The sequence below is a fragment of the Penicillium arizonense genome (genome assembly GCF_001773325.1).
Source record: "Penicillium arizonense strain CBS 141311 chromosome Unknown PENARI_contig021, whole genome shotgun sequence".
In the NCBI taxonomy this organism is placed as follows: Eukaryota; Fungi; Ascomycota; class Eurotiomycetes; order Eurotiales; family Aspergillaceae; genus Penicillium; species Penicillium arizonense.
The window spans coordinates 282,940-301,490 of record NW_019173298.1 but is presented as its reverse complement, the minus strand read 5'-3'; the positions used below and the strand labels follow the sequence as shown (position 1 = coordinate 301,490).

At 48.9% G+C, this 18,551-nt stretch overlaps 7 protein-coding genes across 7 annotated transcripts; 3 read left to right on the top strand and 4 right to left on the bottom strand.

The window, feature by feature from the left end:
* Window positions 1-178: 178 nt before the first annotated feature.
* Window positions 179-1,159, bottom strand: PENARI_c021G12239 (SDR family oxidoreductase; the record flags this gene model as incomplete). Its single annotated transcript, XM_022635292.1, has 5 exons — window positions 179-262; window positions 309-506; window positions 553-927; window positions 981-1,039; window positions 1,084-1,159. The coding sequence occupies 5 exons, from the start codon at window positions 1,157-1,159 to the stop codon at window positions 179-181; spliced, it is 792 nt and encodes a 263-aa protein (XP_022484846.1).
* Window positions 1,160-1,607: 448 nt separating this feature from the next.
* PENARI_c021G08833 (uncharacterized protein) lies at window positions 1,608-3,313 on the bottom strand (the record flags this gene model as incomplete). Its single annotated transcript, XM_022635241.1, has 4 exons — window positions 1,608-2,258; window positions 2,315-2,546; window positions 2,603-3,116; window positions 3,169-3,313. The coding sequence occupies 4 exons, from the start codon at window positions 3,311-3,313 to the stop codon at window positions 1,608-1,610; spliced, it is 1,542 nt and encodes a 513-aa protein (XP_022484956.1).
* Window positions 3,314-3,900: 587 nt separating this feature from the next.
* PENARI_c021G05363 (uncharacterized protein) lies at window positions 3,901-6,543 on the top strand (the record flags this gene model as incomplete). Its single annotated transcript, XM_022635203.1, has 9 exons — window positions 3,901-4,170; window positions 4,233-4,487; window positions 4,534-4,765; window positions 4,863-4,985; window positions 5,062-5,117; window positions 5,229-5,463; window positions 5,513-5,642; window positions 5,712-6,252; window positions 6,307-6,543. The coding sequence occupies 9 exons, from the start codon at window positions 3,901-3,903 to the stop codon at window positions 6,541-6,543; spliced, it is 2,079 nt and encodes a 692-aa protein (XP_022485006.1).
* A 279-nt stretch (window positions 6,544-6,822) lies between these two features.
* On the top strand, window positions 6,823-7,244 carry PENARI_c021G07607 (uncharacterized protein; the record flags this gene model as incomplete). The annotated part of the gene is made up of 2 exons (XM_022635231.1): window positions 6,823-6,966; window positions 7,026-7,244. The coding sequence occupies 2 exons, from the start codon at window positions 6,823-6,825 to the stop codon at window positions 7,242-7,244; spliced, it is 363 nt and encodes a 120-aa protein (XP_022484873.1).
* Window positions 7,245-7,844: 600 nt separating this feature from the next.
* On the top strand, window positions 7,845-8,174 carry PENARI_c021G00234 (uncharacterized protein; the record flags this gene model as incomplete). Its single annotated transcript, XM_022635139.1, has 2 exons — window positions 7,845-7,976; window positions 8,040-8,174. 2 exons carry the CDS (start codon window positions 7,845-7,847, stop codon window positions 8,172-8,174), a joined length of 267 nt encoding a protein of 88 aa, XP_022484862.1.
* Window positions 8,175-8,809: 635 nt separating this feature from the next.
* PENARI_c021G01803 (uncharacterized protein) lies at window positions 8,810-13,853 on the bottom strand (the record flags this gene model as incomplete). The annotated part of the gene is made up of 10 exons (XM_022635161.1): window positions 8,810-9,164; window positions 9,226-9,608; window positions 9,654-9,721; window positions 9,771-9,807; window positions 9,857-10,041; window positions 10,098-10,227; window positions 11,820-12,648; window positions 12,700-13,357; window positions 13,413-13,633; window positions 13,702-13,853. 10 exons carry the CDS (start codon window positions 13,851-13,853, stop codon window positions 8,810-8,812), a joined length of 3,018 nt encoding a protein of 1,005 aa, XP_022484896.1.
* Window positions 13,854-14,506: 653 nt separating this feature from the next.
* On the bottom strand, window positions 14,507-17,348 carry PENARI_c021G01192 (putative GTPase activating protein (Evi5); the record flags this gene model as incomplete). The annotated part of the gene is made up of 4 exons (XM_022635150.1): window positions 14,507-15,875; window positions 15,927-16,283; window positions 16,348-16,955; window positions 17,007-17,348. 4 exons carry the CDS (start codon window positions 17,346-17,348, stop codon window positions 14,507-14,509), a joined length of 2,676 nt encoding a protein of 891 aa, XP_022484999.1.
* Between the last annotated feature and the right edge of the window lie 1,203 nt (window positions 17,349-18,551).

Here is an 18,551-nt window from a genome sequence, read left to right as displayed (position 1 = left end):
ACCTACATAATTAACCCGAGGAACTCGAAAATGGGCAGAAAGAGATGAAAAAGGAGTGCGAGGCTTTCGTGTACTGTACAAAACTTCATCAGTGGCACTGTATACACGTTTATGACATCTATTGTAGGTAATTAGGCTTTAATTTGTTATTTACTTTGGCTAAAGACCACATTGTACCTCAAGGCAAGGTATATCCGCCATCAATAACAAGGTTGGCACCAGTCATATAGCTGGAAGCGTCGGAGGCGCAGAACACATAAGCCTTAAGACAGTTAGTAAATTTCTCAATGAGATTTGTAAATACTCACCCCCTTTAACTCGTAACATTCTGCCATTCTCTGAGCAGGGATCATGCTGAACCACTTCTCCTGCCATTCCTTAGGATGAATGTCAAGAATGTCGGTAGCAATGAATCCAGGCGAGATACAGTTCACTCGGCAGTAGTCAACCCACTCGACGGACAAGCACTTGGCCAGCTGCACAACACCTGCCTTTGACGCATTGTACTGCCAATAGTTAGCAAAATCAACCAGCTATAATCGGAACACCTACCGCAGCCTGTTTCTGGGGCACATTAACCAAAGTCGCACTGACCGACGCTGTGAAGATAACATTCCCATAGCCCTGGGCCTTGAAAATGCGTCCAGCCGCCTGAGCAGAATAGAAAGCACCGTCCAGATTGACCTTCATAATTTCGCTCCACTGATCGGTAGTGTAGTCTTCAGCGGCAATAGACGAAACAATACCCGAGTTCACAACCATGATATCGAGTTTACCAAAATCCTTCGCGACCTGCTGCACGGCGGCCTCAATCTCAGATTGAATGCCCACATTAGCCTGATATGCTGCTGCGCGTACGTTGTTGGCGCTTGCAATCTTCGCTGCAATGTCATCGGCGGTCTTGGAAGTGTTATAGATCAGGGCGACCTTGATCATCTGTTAGCTTGGAGTTCTGGCGACAGAGGGAAAGGGCATTTTACATTAGCTCCAGCTTCAGCCAATGCTTTCGAGACTTCTAGTCCGATTCCGCGAGCTCCGCCTGCAAATTATTAGAGATATTTGTGCAAATGGCGTATGTCGTACCTGTGATCAGGGCAACCTTGCCCGTGAGGTCGAACGCTTTCATGACATGCTGATTTGGGGGTTGTGAAAGGACCATTTTGGCGTGCTTCAGGGGTTTCAAATGTATAAAATGTAAATATATGAAGATAATCGCCTGAACTTGACGCCCGAAACCTTACGTTGTGTCCCCCTCATCGGGTCAAACTCCGACCGGAGGCTGTTGTCCGCGCGGGCGACGATGTCCGACTTGCGCGTCAAACACGGAAAACCGGATTTCTTGTGATTTGCCTGCTTGGCTAGTCAGATGGTTTGAGCAGGAAGTGAAATTATGTAGCCAGGCTCTTCCCAATAAACGCTTGGGTTAGTTTACCACTGCCAATGATAGCTTTTAGTTGACCTTATACTTAAGTATAAGACCACTTCTATAGATAAAGACGGCATATGCTAATTATCAAATGAGGAATCATGCAGAGCAAAGAGATTACCATCCTATTGTAACAAATTAAGTATACAAGTCCTCACGATACGCCAGCAAAAGAAACTAACTAGGCAGCATGCTCAATATGCTCTCCTTTCCCATCAAACTTCACTGTTTTATCAAATACAGCTCCACTGGTCACAGGCGAGGGACCATCAAACACCTCGGCGATCTCTTCAAGGGAGTATCCTTTGGTCTCCGGGAAGGCAAACCAAGTTACAACCAGCACCACAACATCAAAGCAGCAGAAGAAGATATAGTAATGCCACCCGATATTATCAAGTGCGATCGGGTTCACAAATGCTAACACAATAAGTGAACTATAGACACTCAGCAATTCCACAGTCAGCCCTTTGCTGCGAATGGAGTAAGGGAAGATCTCGGTCGGATAACCGAGGAGAAGTGGTGTATAAGCGATGTCGTAGTGAAAGTAGAAGATGAACACAAATGCGATCACCGTCGAGCCTAGCGCGTTGGCTTGCGTACTATTAAACACGGCAGAGCATGCAGTCCAGATCACGAACGAAACGAGCATGCCTGCTGCCGACCATAAGAACAATGTCCGACGACCAAGTCGATCGACAAGAAGGGCACCACTTCCCGCTGCAATAAAGTTGAATATTTGCAATAGGCCGTTGATGAGAGTCTGAGTATTTGAGTCTTTGATCCCGACAGTGTCGAGGACGAGGGTGAGGTAGTAAGATACAACCGCAACACCCTATATGGCATGAGATTAGTCGACGACAACACTGGTGCGACCGAGAAAACACTCACGTTCCATTGCGCAAAGGCACCCACACAAACTGCAATGAAAGTGCGCTTTCGATTACCTGGAGTCTTGACTAGAGATGACCATTTGGTCTCCGCAGCCTGGCTTTCCATTTCAATGGTGCGGACGATCTCAGCCATCTCGAATTGGATCAAAGGATGCGATATATCTCCGGCTGTGTGAAAACGAGCGAGTAATTCCTCGGCCTCTTCTCTCTTTCCATTCGCAATTAGCCAGCTAAATTATATATGTCAGCATACTGTTCATGCGGGCTCTCCTAAAATATAACTCACCGAGGTGACTCTGGGACCAACCACCAGAGTAAGATTTGGACAATGGGAAATCCAGCTTGAATGATCGAGGGGACCCTCCAGCTCCAGTCTGAAGATGCCATATGCTTTTGGGTACCATAGGCTGTCCACGAAGCCAATATGGCACCAAGATAGTACATAGTCCAGAAAGCACTGGTATACTTGCCTCGATGAGTCGGGTATGCCAGCTCTGTAATGAGCATCGGAGAGGGCTGCACGACTAGCATGGAGCCAATGCCAACCAAGACACGAGAAAATACAAACATTCCATACTGCACCGATGCAGCCTGAATAATTGACGCAATGACAATCACGATGGCACCCGACAACAGAGTCAAGCGTCTTCCAATACGATCGGACAAGATTCCAACAAAGGGCAACGAGATCACACTTCCAATAGACTGCGCTGCATTGACGACACCGAGTATTGAACCCGATGGGTTACCGAAATACTGCTTCCATTCGGAAATAGATTGGAGGCCATTCATGAGGGATCCTATCCATGATGAGCTACCCAATTCTTCAGGTAATGGAGAATTTTTACCTACCATCATATCCAGCCACAGCTGATGACAGCAAGGGAATGATGAGAATGAGATTGAGTTCTAAGAGGTGCGGTGTTCTGAACCAAGGACGATCATATTGAGGCAGGACTGAAGCCAGTGCCTCACCAACGATATCTTGGTTTTTCATGGTAGTATGGGTACCGGGTCAAAGATGCAGATTGGAATCAAAACCCGATGAGCATTCAGAGGGACAAGGACTCTCATATATCCGGTCTACCTCCTCGGCATGCAGGGATAGAAGGCCAATGGCGCCTCAGCATAGACAGAATCAGCTAACTGGCCTAGATGGGAGTGGAGCAGGTCTGACCTGCATCGCATGTCTTCCCCGTGGGGTAATCGGTCCATTCGCTACAGCATGACGTTAAGACACCTCCTCCTGTCTTTGGGCTCTGCCGTCTTTCTTTGTCCCCGCGCGGATCGCCATGTCCGGTCGACGGAGACTGTGTCCGTCCCGGACGGGATCCGACATGAAGATCGGACCACTCGTAACTTGGAATTCCGAGATGGACCTCGATGGGAGCTTCCACGAGTAATATTACAGTGACACTGTTGGATTCGACGGACGAATGTCTCCATGTCCGGACAGCAACAATGCGGCTGGACACCGGGGTCGTCTTCTGAGAACCTATATGAATCACTGGGTGGGAGGAATGGTATTTTGATCAAAAAGAAACATCCACACCAGCCCTTCCCTCTCCCACTGTCACGTCCAACATGGTTCACAAGCAGAGCATCCGTCGCCCAGCCCCAGCGCTACCGGACAGCGTTTTCAAAATGTTCCAGATGCACGGGAAAGTTGTAATCATCACAGGCGGCTCTGGTGGAATTGGATATCAGGTTTCTCGGGCTTTGGCAGAGGCTGGTGCCGACATTGCTCTGTGGTATAACAACTCCCCTCAAGCCGACCAGCTGGCTGTTTCTCTCGCGGACGAATTTGGAGTAAAATCGAAGGCATACAAGTGTTCTGTGCAAAATTTTGACGAGGTTAGCCGACGTCTTGTCAATCTAAAGAATAAGAAGAAAATTTCCTAATTGCATTCCTGCAGGTCCAAGCCGCAACCGAAGCAGTGGTGCGTGACTTTGGTAGACTCGACGTGATGATTGCCAACGCAGGGGTTCCCTCCAAAGCAGGCGGCTTAGATGACAAGTTGGAAGACTGGCAGCGCGTGGTGGATGTGGATTTTTCAGGCGCGTACTACAGTGCTCGAGCTGCTGGTGCGATATTCCGAAAGCAAGGATCAGGGAATATGATTTTCACAGCCTCCATGTCAGGACATGCAGCCAATGTCCCACAACAACAGGTGAGCGACTCGATGGTTTTGGGAGAAGAGTGTTGACTGTCCATAGGCATGCTACAATGCTTGTAAAGCAGGTGTCATTCATTTGGCCAAGTCGCTCGCTGTGGAATGGGCTGGCTTTGCCCGTGTCAATTGCGTGAGCCCTGGCTATGTTGACACTGCGATGAGTGGAGATTGTCCTTTTGAGATGAAGGAGGAATGGTACAGTCTCACACCTCTAAAGCGAGATGCGGATCCTCGGGAACTGAAGGGCGTCTATCTATATCTCGCAAGTGATGCTAGTACATACACAACGGGGTGTGATGTTGTAGTTGATGGGGGGTACACCTGTCGATAGAGCAATAAGATTACAGCGAAATTAAAGCTTAAGCCTGCTAGATCTTGCGAAACAGCACGTGGTCCGATACTTCCTGCGTCTAGAGATGAAGTTCTATACAAAACTACAACCTAAGCGCCCAGCATGGGATCTGTACATATTTTGGACTGTTCATCGCATTTCGGGTCACTCTCACTGATTCACAGTCGAGATGACCGGGTCTAACTCTGCCACGCTTACAATTTGTGCCGAACTCCAAAGCCAAACCACCAGTAGAGAAAGCAGATAACTTTGGAGTGCAAGAAAGACTTGGCATTGTGAGCGGGGTGGATCCTCCGTCAGCGGAGCGGGTGCTCCGCGTGGGGTGAAGTGTCATACGGCGGGGGAATACATCTGCAAAGTACACAAGCTGAAGAATAATGTAAAAGGCAAGCCGCCGCGATGTCTCATGCTTCAACAATTTCCAAGTCCTGATTCCCAACCTGATTATGGACAACCTACAGCAAACAAACCCCTCATTCGTCCTTCGAGCTGTCAAGGATGTCGGCTTTGAAGACCGTCCAGTTCCAACTTTGAAAGATCCATGGGACGTACGAGTCCAGATTGCGCAGACGGGAATCTGTGGAAGTGATGTGCACTACTGGCAGCGAGGACGAATTGGAGGTAAGTACAGCAAAAATTGACGAAGAAAAGACTGACTCGGTACATACAGACTTCGTCCTTGAATCTCCGATTGTTCTCGGGCATGAAAGCTCGGGCACCGTTGTAGAGGTCGGATCTGCAGTCAAGAACTTCAAAATCGGAGATCGAGTCGCGATCGAACCAGGCGTGCCATGCAGACAGTAAGTGGCATCGTGTCGACCTTGTCGTGTGCCTAGGTTGACAGTGCCAAGCTGTGAGTATTGTCGGAGCGGCTCGTATAATCTGTGTCCGGACACAGTCTTTGCAGCAACTCCTCCCCATGATGGGACCCTCTCCAAATACTACATCACCCAGGCCGACTTCTGCTACCCGCTGGCATCCCACATGGACCTTGAAGAGGGTGCACTGGTCGAGCCAGTCGCAGTAGCAGTTCAGATCACCAAAGTAGGCAACGTGAGACCGAATCAGACGATCGTCGTATTTGGATGTGGGCCTATCGGTCTGCTCTGTCAGGCAGTGAGCAAGGCGTACTCAGCTCGAAAAGTGATCGGTGTTGATATCAGCCAGTCGCGTGCGGACTTTGCACGTACATTTGGTGCCGACGATGTATTTGTGCCGCCCCCTAAGCCAGATGGGAAGGACAGCTGTGCTTGGAGCGAGGAGCTGGCACGGATAATGAAGGAGAAGTTCGATCTGGGCGAAGGGCCGGATGTGGTACTTGAAGCCACAGGAGCGGAGGCATGTATCCAAACAGGCGTTCATCTTACCAAGAAAGGGGGCACCTACGTGCAAGCTGGAATGGGACGAGAGGTGAGTTGGATGCTACATCTTGTGGTTATGGGATAATGCTCACTTTGCTGTTAGAATGTCGTCTTCCCCATCACCACTGCCTGCATTCGCGATTTGACCATCAGAGGCTCTATTCGCTACACAGTCGGATGCTACCCAACAGCAGTTGATCTCATTTCCAGTGGCAAGATTGATGTGAAGCGACTTATCACTAATCGATACAAGTTCGAACAGGCTGAGGATGCTTTTGAACTAGTGCGGCAGGGAAAGGAGAGTGTGATCAAAGTAATCATTGAGGGCGTTACTGCATGAGGGCTTTGTATAGTGAGAAACCAGGAGTTTACAGCTTGTTCATAATTCATATCCTTCCTACTCTCGCGAGAGTAGTAATAGTATCAACAGTCCTCGCCGTCGTTTCTCAGCGCTATAAAGCATCAGCCTCATCCTCATCGAACTTCTCTTTCCTTTTCCCCCAACCAAACATATTTTAGCTTTCCAAGCCAAGCAGCTTTATCCCTTCCATCCCATCATTTTACCCATTCCAAAAGTTTCCTACAGGACTTTCTACGCTGTTCCCTCACGAACGCCAAAATGGCCAAAACCCTCACTCCCAAGAAGGTTACCAAGCCCTCTTCTGCCCAAGGCACTCCCAGCAAGGCCACAAAGCCCAAGGACATCAACATCGACAAGGACCTCCTCTTTCTTTGGTCTTGTCTCAAGGCTGCAGATGTTCAGGTAAGGGCAAAAGTGTATCGTTTCCTGATGAAATATTATCTGACGTTGTCCACATACAGTTTGACTTCCCGGCAGTTGCTCAAGGCCTCGGCATCAAGACCAATGCCGCCCGTATGCGCTACATGCGTCTGAAATCCAAGATCGAAGCTATGGACAATGAGGTACAGAAGGGCACCGCTAAGACTGAGCTTGAGGACAATGGTCAGCCTGAGAGCGAGAGCCACGAGCAGCGCAAGGTGAAGGAGGAGCTGGAGGACGATGAGGCAGCTCAACTATGAGTCCAACAGGCCGATGAGGGCTGAATGTCCGTTTACAAGGAGGAAGTGAGGTCCCATATCATAGGGTTCTGTGGAGAACTGACATGGCTGGTTATGTTTTCTGGCTTTTGTTTCTGCGTTTGCGTTGCTTTTGCTTTTGCTTTTGCTTTTTTGCAGATCAGATAATTTAAATGATCCATCACTGAGTCGACATGGCCTTACGAAAAGTGTAGTAGCAGAGACTGCTTGCATTTTGCTTACTATGTATATGTCCGTCTGCTTTTGAGTGAGTCGTGTTTGTCGAATAAGAAAAATAGCGATGTAGATATGCTACAAAATATGTGGTGAGACCAGCCACTATCCCAGAGAACAGCTTTCTCACATGAGGTGATTGAACTGATCCCATCCAGCTTCCCTGGGGTTCTTCACATGAGATTCCTCAACATCGTTGTTTGCTCAGCACTTCAGACATAAAAAAGACTTTCATCCTCGTCTCCCTCTCTCTCTCTTTATTTCCTTCCACAGCAAACACTTTCATGCTTCTGGTTTCCACGCCTGATTATCCCTCTACAGATATATCTAAGCGAAGATCGTACTCAGTCATTTATTACCCACTCCAAAATGGGACCCAAAGTTGCAACCCCGAAGAAGGTCACGAAGGCTTCAACCTCTGCCGGTAAAAGCCCTTCGAAGTCTGACTCCGACAAGAACCTCCTCTTTCTTTGGACGTGCCTCAAGTCTCTTGACGCCCAGGTAAGCTTACAGCACTATCTTAATTTCATGAAATATGATTAACTTGAGATTTGTCATCCGCAGGTCGACTTTGCCATCGTTTGCCAGCAGCTCGGCATCAAAGCAACTGCCGCTCGCATGCGTTTTGTTCGTCTCCGACAGAAGCTTGATATCATGGAGGACGAGGAGGAGCAGGGCCCCGCCAAGAATGAGCACTAGGACAATGGCCAGCAGGATGACGCAGCCGCGCTATGAACCGAGCCGAGACTGCATAAATGGAGAGGCCCTCTGAAGTGATTCTGCACAGTCTGGGGTTGGCTTGGGACACTTTCTTTTTTCCAGGCATTGCGTCGCCTTTTGTGTTTTCTTTTCCTTTGCTGGTTCACTGCCCCCTGCTCATTTCAAAGTCTCAGATGGTTTGAGCACCAACCCCAATTTATTTGCACACTTTGTAATTTTCCAATGTACCTTTCTCAGGTGCAACAAGGAAATGAGAAATGTGCTGCCAGTTAATATTCCTTGCCATATGAGCGGTGCAACTAACGTATCCTTGAAGCTCTAGTTTTCTGCCCTATATGCTTCCTAACCCGAGCCAGTACCCTTATTTATGGTGTAAATGATATCCTTTGTACTATATTTCTGTTTCCTTCCTCTCCTCTACTACCAATGGTTTGCGTCAAGATATAAACAATGATATTGAGGACATAGGGTAGAACAAGATGGTGTTCTTCTAAACCGGGCACGGTTTTGCCGGTGCTACACTACATACTTATATCAGATGCTTGGTCCTTCTCTCGGAATATCTTTTGTAATATTATGTAAGTTATTTGACGGTACAACAGCTCTATTAAGAACTAGGAATGACCACCGTATTTCCTATCCACGTCCACCAACTCTACCACACTATTCTCTGAGCGCGACGCGTAATTCACCGAGTAGCTGACAGATTTGTTGATATTGCTGTTACCCTCGGTTTGCCTAACATATTCCGCCGCATTCGATGGATATGTTCGGCCCCGAGAGCCTCCCAGAAGGCCAGGGAACCAGCGACCGATCAGGGCTCTGAATGCAGGGAGACAGGCACACATGACGGCAATCTGAGTCTCAATGACAGACCAGTGGATGAGAGGGTATAGACCGAGGGTCTGGTTGGCACCCCAGCGGTGGTTCCAGAAGACGACGACTCGGATAATGGCAATGATAGTAAGGCTATAGCAACGGTCAGCAAAATACTCAGAAGCTCAGCAAGGACACAAGGGGGAATGCATACAGTGAGCCCACAACAAACATCAGTGCCACAGTAAGCTTCTTCTTCAGAGGCAACTGCAACTGAACGACCTCATATACCGGCATGACAATCATGACTGAGTCGACAAAGATGTTGACCAGACAGTTGACAAGAATCGAAGAGATAAAGTCAATGCAATGTCCTTCTTCCTCATTCATCCAGCCAGTCCATGTCAAGTGGGTCGGCAAGCAACGGAAAGAATCCACACAGGCCCAAGTGATGCCAGTGGCAGCGTTGATGCCGATGAGTGCATATGCCATATAGCGGAACGTGCGGGATTGGAAAATCCGCAGCAGGAAAAGGCAGACTGAGATCTTGGCCAGAGATATCTGAAGCTTGTACATCACGGCGAGACCTTGGAAAAACTGCGTTTGTTAGCTTAGCAATGGGCTGCAAACGGGGAGACGAACCTTGTAGAACTCGGTGATGTCGTCGAATGGGACATCCCAGATATTCCGACCGAAGCCGTAGCGGATCACTATTTTGTTGGTACCTCTTGTCAAATTCCACATGGGGGGTAGGCTTACTGTAACTATTCAAGGCGTAGATGGCAATGCCGAGAACCTGCAAGACCGTTAACATCGCACCCAAGGACATGACAAGTGGTACGCACGAATGAAATAATGATCGTATAATCATCCCATCCCCATCCACCAGCCAGACCGCTGCTCTTGGCCACAATTCGCGCCACGAAGAAAAACGTGGCGAGAATGAGAGGGACTAAAGTTGCGCCCTCGACCACAGAAGGGCCTTTGAGGGGTGTGATGTCACATTTCTGCTCATAGAGTCGTCTCGTGGCTGAGACTGTTAGAACTAGGCTATGCGATAGACGATCAAACACTGGTGAAACTCACTAAAGTACTCCTTTGTCGTGCAGTTGCTGGCGGCACAGTCGAGCAGAGCGGTCGGGCGTGTGTTGCTCTCACAGAAGCATGTCTTATTGCTCAGGGAGCAGTCCGAGAACAATGCTTTGTCGCAGGCAAGCTAGGACCTGTCAGCCACAAACTTGACTTTCTTGAAGAAGTATACATACTGCGCAGGAAGGGAATGTGGTCGCACCCGGCTCAGACGCGTGTAGCCCCACGATCAGTAGAGCCAAAACAGTGAAAAACAAAAGGAACCTCATAGTTATAAATGAATGAGAACAACCCCAATGAAGATTGAAATGAAAAACATCCTGAGCCGGGGCAGCCCGCCAGTTTTGTTACGGCTTCGGTACCAATGTCCCTATTGAGCGTGGAGAACAGTCTCACGTGTTAAGGTTATCTATTTCGCACGATGGCTTCGTAGATCTCGGTCTAAATCCACTCAGCCAGTGCATTTCGGGGGTTCAGCTGTCGATTTCCCCATTCCGAAAGTTGGCTGGAGTGAAACGAGCCCTAATCTCGGCGCCTCCGGTGAAGTCCCAACCGGGCAATTTATCCGTTGAATGTCTGAGAGAAAACGGGGCTTCTTTATATCGGGGGAACCACACGAGGTCTCCATAGGAATGATAGGTACAGATCGATTGTCTCCGCCTCATTCCACGGATCCTGTCAGCCTTAACTATTGAACACTGTTCTTGAAAACACGCAATGCCAAGCTCTGCAGGGCTAGAGCCGCATGTGTAGATTTTTTAATCCTGGAAGCGGGAAAGTGGGAGCGCCTCGGATCTGAATCAGACCAAACTAGTTCTGAAGCTATTGAAGTAGCGCAGCACGCAGGGGCGAATGTTCTGCAAAAGTTGCATAACGTTGGCATAAACACAATTTGCACTGCTAGCATACCAGTCCTCGGCTGTTTCAGCTCTTATTTCTCAAAAATATGGAGAGTCTGCCGGACATCAATATCTGATTACTGAACAACTGCACATCTTCACATCTGCCTATCTGATAAAATGCCCGAGGTACATACATGTAATTATAGAAAAGTTTTTGCCTCCGCCAAGCATCTAGATCGGGACCTCTCAATTCTAGGCCCTAAAAACCAACAAATACGACAATTTCGCATCTCTTGAATTAGCCTAACTCGGTGGCTGAGCTAACATTATTATTCTCCTCAATGAAGAAGATCATTTGTTTGAATTTCATACTTGATCACGCATTGCACAATTGTAGCGATCTCATCAAATTGAACCTTTTCTGCAGTTGTGGAGACCATTATTCGGGATCGCCATAGACTTCAGACCGTTGTTACAGACTCCAATGTGATTGAAATTGCGCAATCAGGTTTGAGTAGCTAGATCTGTTTACATGTACATGATTGAATTTGTTGATTACGCCTTGATTTACTTCGAAGCCATCAACCCTGCGAGGAGGATTTGTTTTTTTCAGAAACAAGTGGATTCGAATGGAGCCTTCTTAGGTTGTGCTGCACCTCTTTTCCGCCTTCTACAAATGAACATTTGTCATGCATGGGTATCTCTCTATTATTCTCAGCAAACTTGACCTCGACTCAGCCCACTTTTCTCTTCTTCGATTCCAGGTTCTTGACTGGATGTAGGAAAATAGGGGGAAGACAAAGTCGACTATTCTCTTTTTCCCACTGTTTGCCGTTAGAAAGAAAAACGAACGTTTGGTCCAAGGCAAATCACGTACCTCTTCGGCGCCATCAAAGCCCATCCAGGCTCTATACAACTTCTCTGAAAACTTCGAGTTGAACATGAAAGTCGTGTTGTAAATGATATCATTATGCTTGTCCCAACTCCAGATACTGTCGATTCCAGCATTGACCTTTCCAGGCTCACCCGGATTGGCCCGGCGATCCAATATCTGTGGATCCCACTTGGACTCATGGTATATCGGGTGAGGAATCTGAACAGCCTTCAGACCATAGTACAAAGCCCAAGATATAGGCGACATCTCCGAAGCGAGCCCAATTCCCATTTTCACTTTATCATGGTGCAAAAGGCGAAGTAGCCGCGCCGAGACGCGAGACATAGCTACGACCGCAGCTCGTCGGGGCGTCTCTTGTTCTTGGGGAAAATTGAAGACCCGGTCTCGGAAGGGCCAGTCCGTACCAGTCGGATCGAAATGGGGTAGCCAGGTAATGAGCTCGGCTTCTTCCCCTACACCCCATATTCCGGTCTCTTCTTCTGGATGTGGAACGGGTGGCAAATTAGATTGTCCTTCGATCTCGATTCCCTCCGCAGGGTGAGGGCCCCAGATACTGTCATGTCCAGGCATTTCCTGGTCTATCTTTTTGGTGAATTCCTCCCAGGTGCCATGGACGGCGGGAATGTAGAAATAGGAGTTACGTTCCCATAGATATTTCCGGGGCTGCTGTTTCGCGAACTCTGTTGCTTGGTGTAAGAGGTCGTACATATGCCCGGTATACCGTGCATCCATCTCAAACTGCCAGATGTATTCGTACTGAGGGTGCAGCCGTGAGAAGATCTGTGTGGGCTGGAAATATTGCAATATCGCTCTAGTAGGGAGTTAGTGGAACAAGCCTCTTTTTCTCAGAGAGAACACATACACATGGACATCAATCTCAGGGTACCAGTCCTTGAGCATTTTGTCATTGAAAAAGACAGCCAATCCTCGCAGTTCTTGGGGCAAATGCTTCTCTTTGAATGCGGTCCAGGCAGCCTCATCCTTCTCTTTGGGCAATTGCTTGTCCTGGCAGTCGACTAGGAGAATAACCTCGTACTCTCCGCCCGAGTAGAGAGACAGCTCCATGATCATAGACCGAATGTTGTACAAATCGTTCTCGGTATACTCCATACCAATCCACGAGCGCAAAATAACACCCGTCCGAGGCTTCGGCTTAGGCTGGGCTGCTTTTCTTGTTTCCTCCAAATGCTTAAGAGATGATTCCGGAGGCGGCGTCTTATGCATCTCCGGGTCGAGCGACTTGTAAAGACCCCAGATACTCTTCACATTTGGCTCGGTCGTAATATATCGAAGGGCATTGCGCTGCAGGCATTCCTGTTGTAACTGGGCCCAATCCACATGCTCCCAGTCGATTTCGGCTGCCTCGCCAGATCTAAATGATTCACTATGCCAATCGTGCATTCGAGATGTCTCGTTTCCCTCGGTATATCCGTAAGCACTATATCGAGAGTGGCGATCGGCGCAAAGACTGCGATTTAGATTCCATGACTCGTATGACCCAAAAATGGGCGTGGGGAAATCTACATTCACGATTAGGTTCCTTTTAAACGACCTTTCCTGTATCTGTTGTCACACCTGAGATGTTCCAATGGTAGCCGCTCATCATCGTGTCTTCCTCTTGACGACTGAGAAGTCGTCCATGGGGCCCAATGCATGGCTGATACGATCCTTTCGTCGCGGAGATCCATTGCAAACTATTATAGTCTGGATAGGGGTCATTGATGACTTGCGGTGAGTCTATAGGCTGTTGGCCCGCATAATCACTCGGAAAAGGATCAACGGGAACCTCGATAGGTCTAGCATAAGTCAGAAAGCGCTGAGAAACCAGTAATAACACAAGAGAAGAAACGGGGCATGCAATTACTCTGTCAATTTGGCGCGTAATGGCACAACAGCGATAGCCTGCTCTCTATAATAAGGAACAATCAAAAACACAAGCAAGAGGAGAAGAGCCGCAACAGCAAAACGGCGCCCCGGAGAGCCAAACAACCCCGGCAGCGCCACGAGAGAGTCCATCACGGCGAAAGAAGCATACAAAACGCGAAGAGATAATCTGGGAGCCTCGCCATTTTCTATTTTTCGCGTGAGGCGTAGCGGCTTGGCTCGGCTTTCAAGGCGCCGTAGTCTGGTTTCTCTTCAGGGCTATCGAGCTGATCGGGCCAATCGCAGGCTGGAGATATTGCATGTTGGGTCTTGCCCAGACTCCAAGTGTTTTCCAGGCACTGTTTATCAATAAAAGGGGTTCACAAAGACATACAGATGGAAAGAGTCGAGTGATTGGCATTTGTTCTAATTTATAAGTTAAGTTAATACTGGCTGTACAATGTGTCGATCGCATAGAAACGTGGACGGTTATCGCTCGCGTTCGGCAGCTTCCGAGAAGTGCCGGATCTACAAATACGAACATTTTGTCTCACTTATCGTGTGGTATTTATTTGTCTAGAATGGCGTGATGTTCCGGGATGCAAGCAATTAAGTTCTATGCATTTCATGAGATCTCCAGGTATGTGCTCTCAAAAGGGGGAATATCGCTATGTACTCAGATACAGAATCAACAAGCTCCTAAACATCACTCCGACAATCCAATATGACAACCCATTGTAATGGGCAGCTGCAAGTTTCATACAAGCAGGCTCTTCAATATCGTTACCTGTAGTTCTCAACCCCTATCATGCTGGGGCTTCATTATTGGCCCGTCGACCCCATCCACTGAAGAAGCCCCCTCCCCCGGTGTTGGTGGCAGGGGGTGTCATCACTTGCTTTGGCGGTTCTGTGGCAGCTTTAGCAAGGCTCATTCGTGATGGCGAAAGCCCAATGAAGGAATGGCGGTTCTCTGCCCTGGCCGCCTGGGATGGACTGATCATCTTTCGTAATGACTCGAGCTTGCCCTTCACTTCCTCAAGCTCCTGCTTTGCGACTGCCTCCGCAGTCTTGGAAGTGACCAGTTCCATGAGCAAGGCCTCTTCGCCAGCCGGTCTATTGTTCTCGGTTGCCAACACGTTTTGGAGACCTAGGCTACTGGATCGTTTGCTGTAGGTGGGGCTCTTCGTGGAGTTGGTGCGGGTGAGCTTGAGCTCACGCAGACCATTCGTGGGGGAGTGCGCCTCTCCATAATCAGTCGCAGATGAAGGGGACGTATCTGGTGGTGTCGCTGAAGCTGAAGTGGGTGTTTTAATGGTACGTAGTTCTCGGTTCATGCGCTCGAGTCGCTGTCGATCGCGATAGCCATCCTGAATCCGGCCTCGGGCTTCTCGTAATTGTTCTTTCAGAGACGAGTTCTCTTTTTCGAAATCGTCGATGCGACGGGTCAGGTCCAAACAACGGCCGGCTTCCACCTCGTGCATTTCCTTCCATCGGGCGACATCGTCGTTTAGTTGGAGCTTGGTTTGGGTGATTGAAATACGCCTTGGCACGCTAGGTTCAAAACGTGCCTTGGCCTTGTTGATCAATTCTGTCGGTGTTTCAGCTGGCATTTCTTGGATGAGGCTCAACATTTCCTTGGCCAAGGCATGATCTTCTTCACGGTCCTCTCTCTCCTGTTGCAATTCACGTGTCAAATCGGCTTGTTGGCGTTGTAAGTCGCTGAGTGCCATTAACAGGTCTTCAATCTGAGTATGAAGGTCGCGGTCCTTGTGATGTGAGGACATGTTAGATTTGACACGTGATTTATGGCCATCGGTGCCTGTCGTAGCAGTTGAAAGCTCCGTAGGAGCAGTACTCGCGTCAGAGGTAGTTTCGACAGAGTTAAGGGTGGACGTGAGGCTTTGTTTAGAAGTTGAGCGACGGATGGTGCTGTTAGGACGTGTCGGGCTCGAGTTCGGGTTGAGTGATTTGACTGATTGATGAGAGTTGGAAGAGCCAGCCCATAGCCTCCCAAGGAAGCCAGAAGCTGTGGCCTGCATCTGGGGGAAGGAGATCCCAGTAGGGTTACCCTGGGATTGGTTGTAACTGGCTTCAAGGGTTTGAAGGCTCTCGTTTGTCACGAGAGAGGTGAGAGAAACAAAGTCATTGACCAAGTCATCTGCGTTGAACGCGTATCTGTGTCACGAGTCAGTGTAATTCTTTGTTTGTGCGATCACAAAGACTTACGTGTCCCACAGGCTTCGAGATAATAGCAATTGCATCACGTCCTCAAACTCGGTGCAAGCAAGAATTCTCTTTTCGTTACGCTGCATCAAGGAAAGCGCAACTCGCATTAGAGTCTCACACGCGCCTTCCAGGAAGATGACGTCGTAAATTCGGAGGAGCATTGGTAATGGACATGCTACCGCAAAGAATGACAAGAACCACTGTGACACGTAAACGGGTTCAACATGCAGTGACTCTAAGTGTTCAAAGAGAGCAGGTCGATGACGCGCGAGGAGATTCTGGAATTGGTAGACATGAAGATGAAGACCAGAGAGATCGGGAAGGTAGCATGTTCGGAGGTTGTAGTGGTCCATGAGACTATACTCCAGTCAGTACTTTGTCCAACTTCCATCGTCTTCCACCATCACCTAAAGGGACTTACCGGACCAAAACACAGAAGGCCTCAGCATCTGTCATATGCATGAGCAGAGGGCCAACCACAAATCCAAGCCCTTGGCAATAACCAATCTTGGTATCATAAAGACTGAAACATCTTAATACTCGAGCGAGCATCTGCTGGCCCTCGCCATTTGGGTCGCGGAACATCTCCACATTGGGGAAGCTCCGACCAATATCCTTGCCAATCAGCCCGTCATACGGACTACTTTCTCCCTGTAGTCGCTGGAACTCTTCCAAAAGGGTCGGGTCGCGAGCACCCGCTAGACTTGGCCACACCACTCCTCGCAGTGGCGGGGGTACACCTCCCTGGATCTTATTCGAGGTCAATGTCGGCAAGCGCTGAGCCGTCTGATGATAATCAGCCACCAGCGCAGCCCAAAACTCCAACTCGGTCATCGGTGGAGGAGGCAGCTGAGAGTATCGCAGCTCAGCCCGCGCCGGGTCCTTGATGAGTCGCTTGATCTGGTGCAGCGACTCCGAGCGGGATTGCCGCTGATGTGTCTTGCGTGGAACATTGGTAATGCCTGATTTGGGGTTCGTCGCTAACGCGTTGTTCTCTTGTTCGAGCCGAGCGAGGAGGAGGGCGGTGGACTAGAAAGAATGTCAGTGCCCGCATTCCACCACTCGCAACTGTCAACCCACATCGTCGGACCCTTCCCCACGCGGTTCTTGCTCCTCGGTCTTGTCCAGATTCTCCCAGTTCACGTCATTGTCCCCTTCCTCCAATTGCTTCTCTCCGTTCGCGTCAGGTGTCGGCATATCGTCCTCGGGGGTAGGGGTTGTCCTGCCGTCCTGTATTCCTGGGCCAAAAGAGTCGGTCTCCTCCATGTGGCTTGCCACCACTGGCGTTGGAGGAATGTCGAGGTTGCGCCAATCGGGTTGTGTATGTTCGGAACTGGACTGGATATCCGATAGAGAGACGGTGACCATGGAATCGTGGTTCAACGCGTGCGGACCGGGGGATACTGGCTCAGGACCTTCCATTGTGGAAATCATGTATGGATCACAGGGCGCGTAAGTAGGTTATATTTCGACGCGGGACAGAAGCGCGGGCATCCACTGCATAGCTAGGATTTCCACTTGAGCTCAATCGAGTAAAAGCGACAGTTCACAGTCTTAACCCGCACAAGAGGCTGGAGAAAGGAAAAGGGAGTCAGGAGAGCAAATCCACTTTAGCCCCTTTAGCTTTCCCCTCCTGAAGTCTCGGCCCCGTCGATCCTCTTACACCGACTGTTTTGACATTTCTTTTTTATATTAACTGATGTTTACACTATTGACGTCTATACTTATTTACACTTACTACCCGTGGACGTATACCAGTTTCCTACTCTCTTCCGTTGACGTTCCATGGATCTTCGCCCCACGTTAATATGAGCTACAGTACGGAGTACAGTGTACAAGTAGTAGAATAGGTAGGGGGCTATTTTGCGCACTCAATAAGATGTGTCCTCTTTTCGGGCTATTATCACATTTCTGCATATGACCTGCAGCTGCACTTGAACTATTGTTTATGTATCGCCTGACGATACCTCTGTATGCTTAATACACCGCCGGCGCCATATGTAATTCTGGTACAATTCCATTGGTCAGCCCTCTATTACTTGGCTCATCATTGGCAGTCTGCGGCGTTGCTCCTGTACTGTAATCGCGCCACCGTTTCACCTTAATCTTCTGGATGTCACTGGGACAGGAGAACTACTGTAGAGGCTGGCCAGCGTCATGTCTCTTCTAATGCGAGTCTGCATATACCCCGAAAGCCAATGCTATTCTACTATCCGAGACCTAAATACATTAAGCTCATCCTGGCCTTTGTTCTGTGGATCGCCCGGTGGCCCCTGCAGTCCGCCTGTCAGGGCGAGGTTTTTGAGTCCACTTGGAGACCTCGGGATTTTTCCGTTGTGGACAAATCCATTTCTAGATGTAATCAGTGCGAAGCACTTCTCCATTTTGAAGGATATCTTGCTTATTTGGTGGGTAAGCTCATCTTTTGGCTTTCGTGGCTAGGGGCTACCATATCAGAAAAGCAAGATTCTTGGCTTGTTTCCTAATGTGTTCTCATTATGGCTCTACTTGGCAAAATCGAAGGATATGCCCCCTTGCTTGATTAGTTATTATACTACATGTATGTTGATCAGCCGTTTCGGCGCCAGCAACTCTAAATATCCCGGTTAGAATGATGCTTGGAAC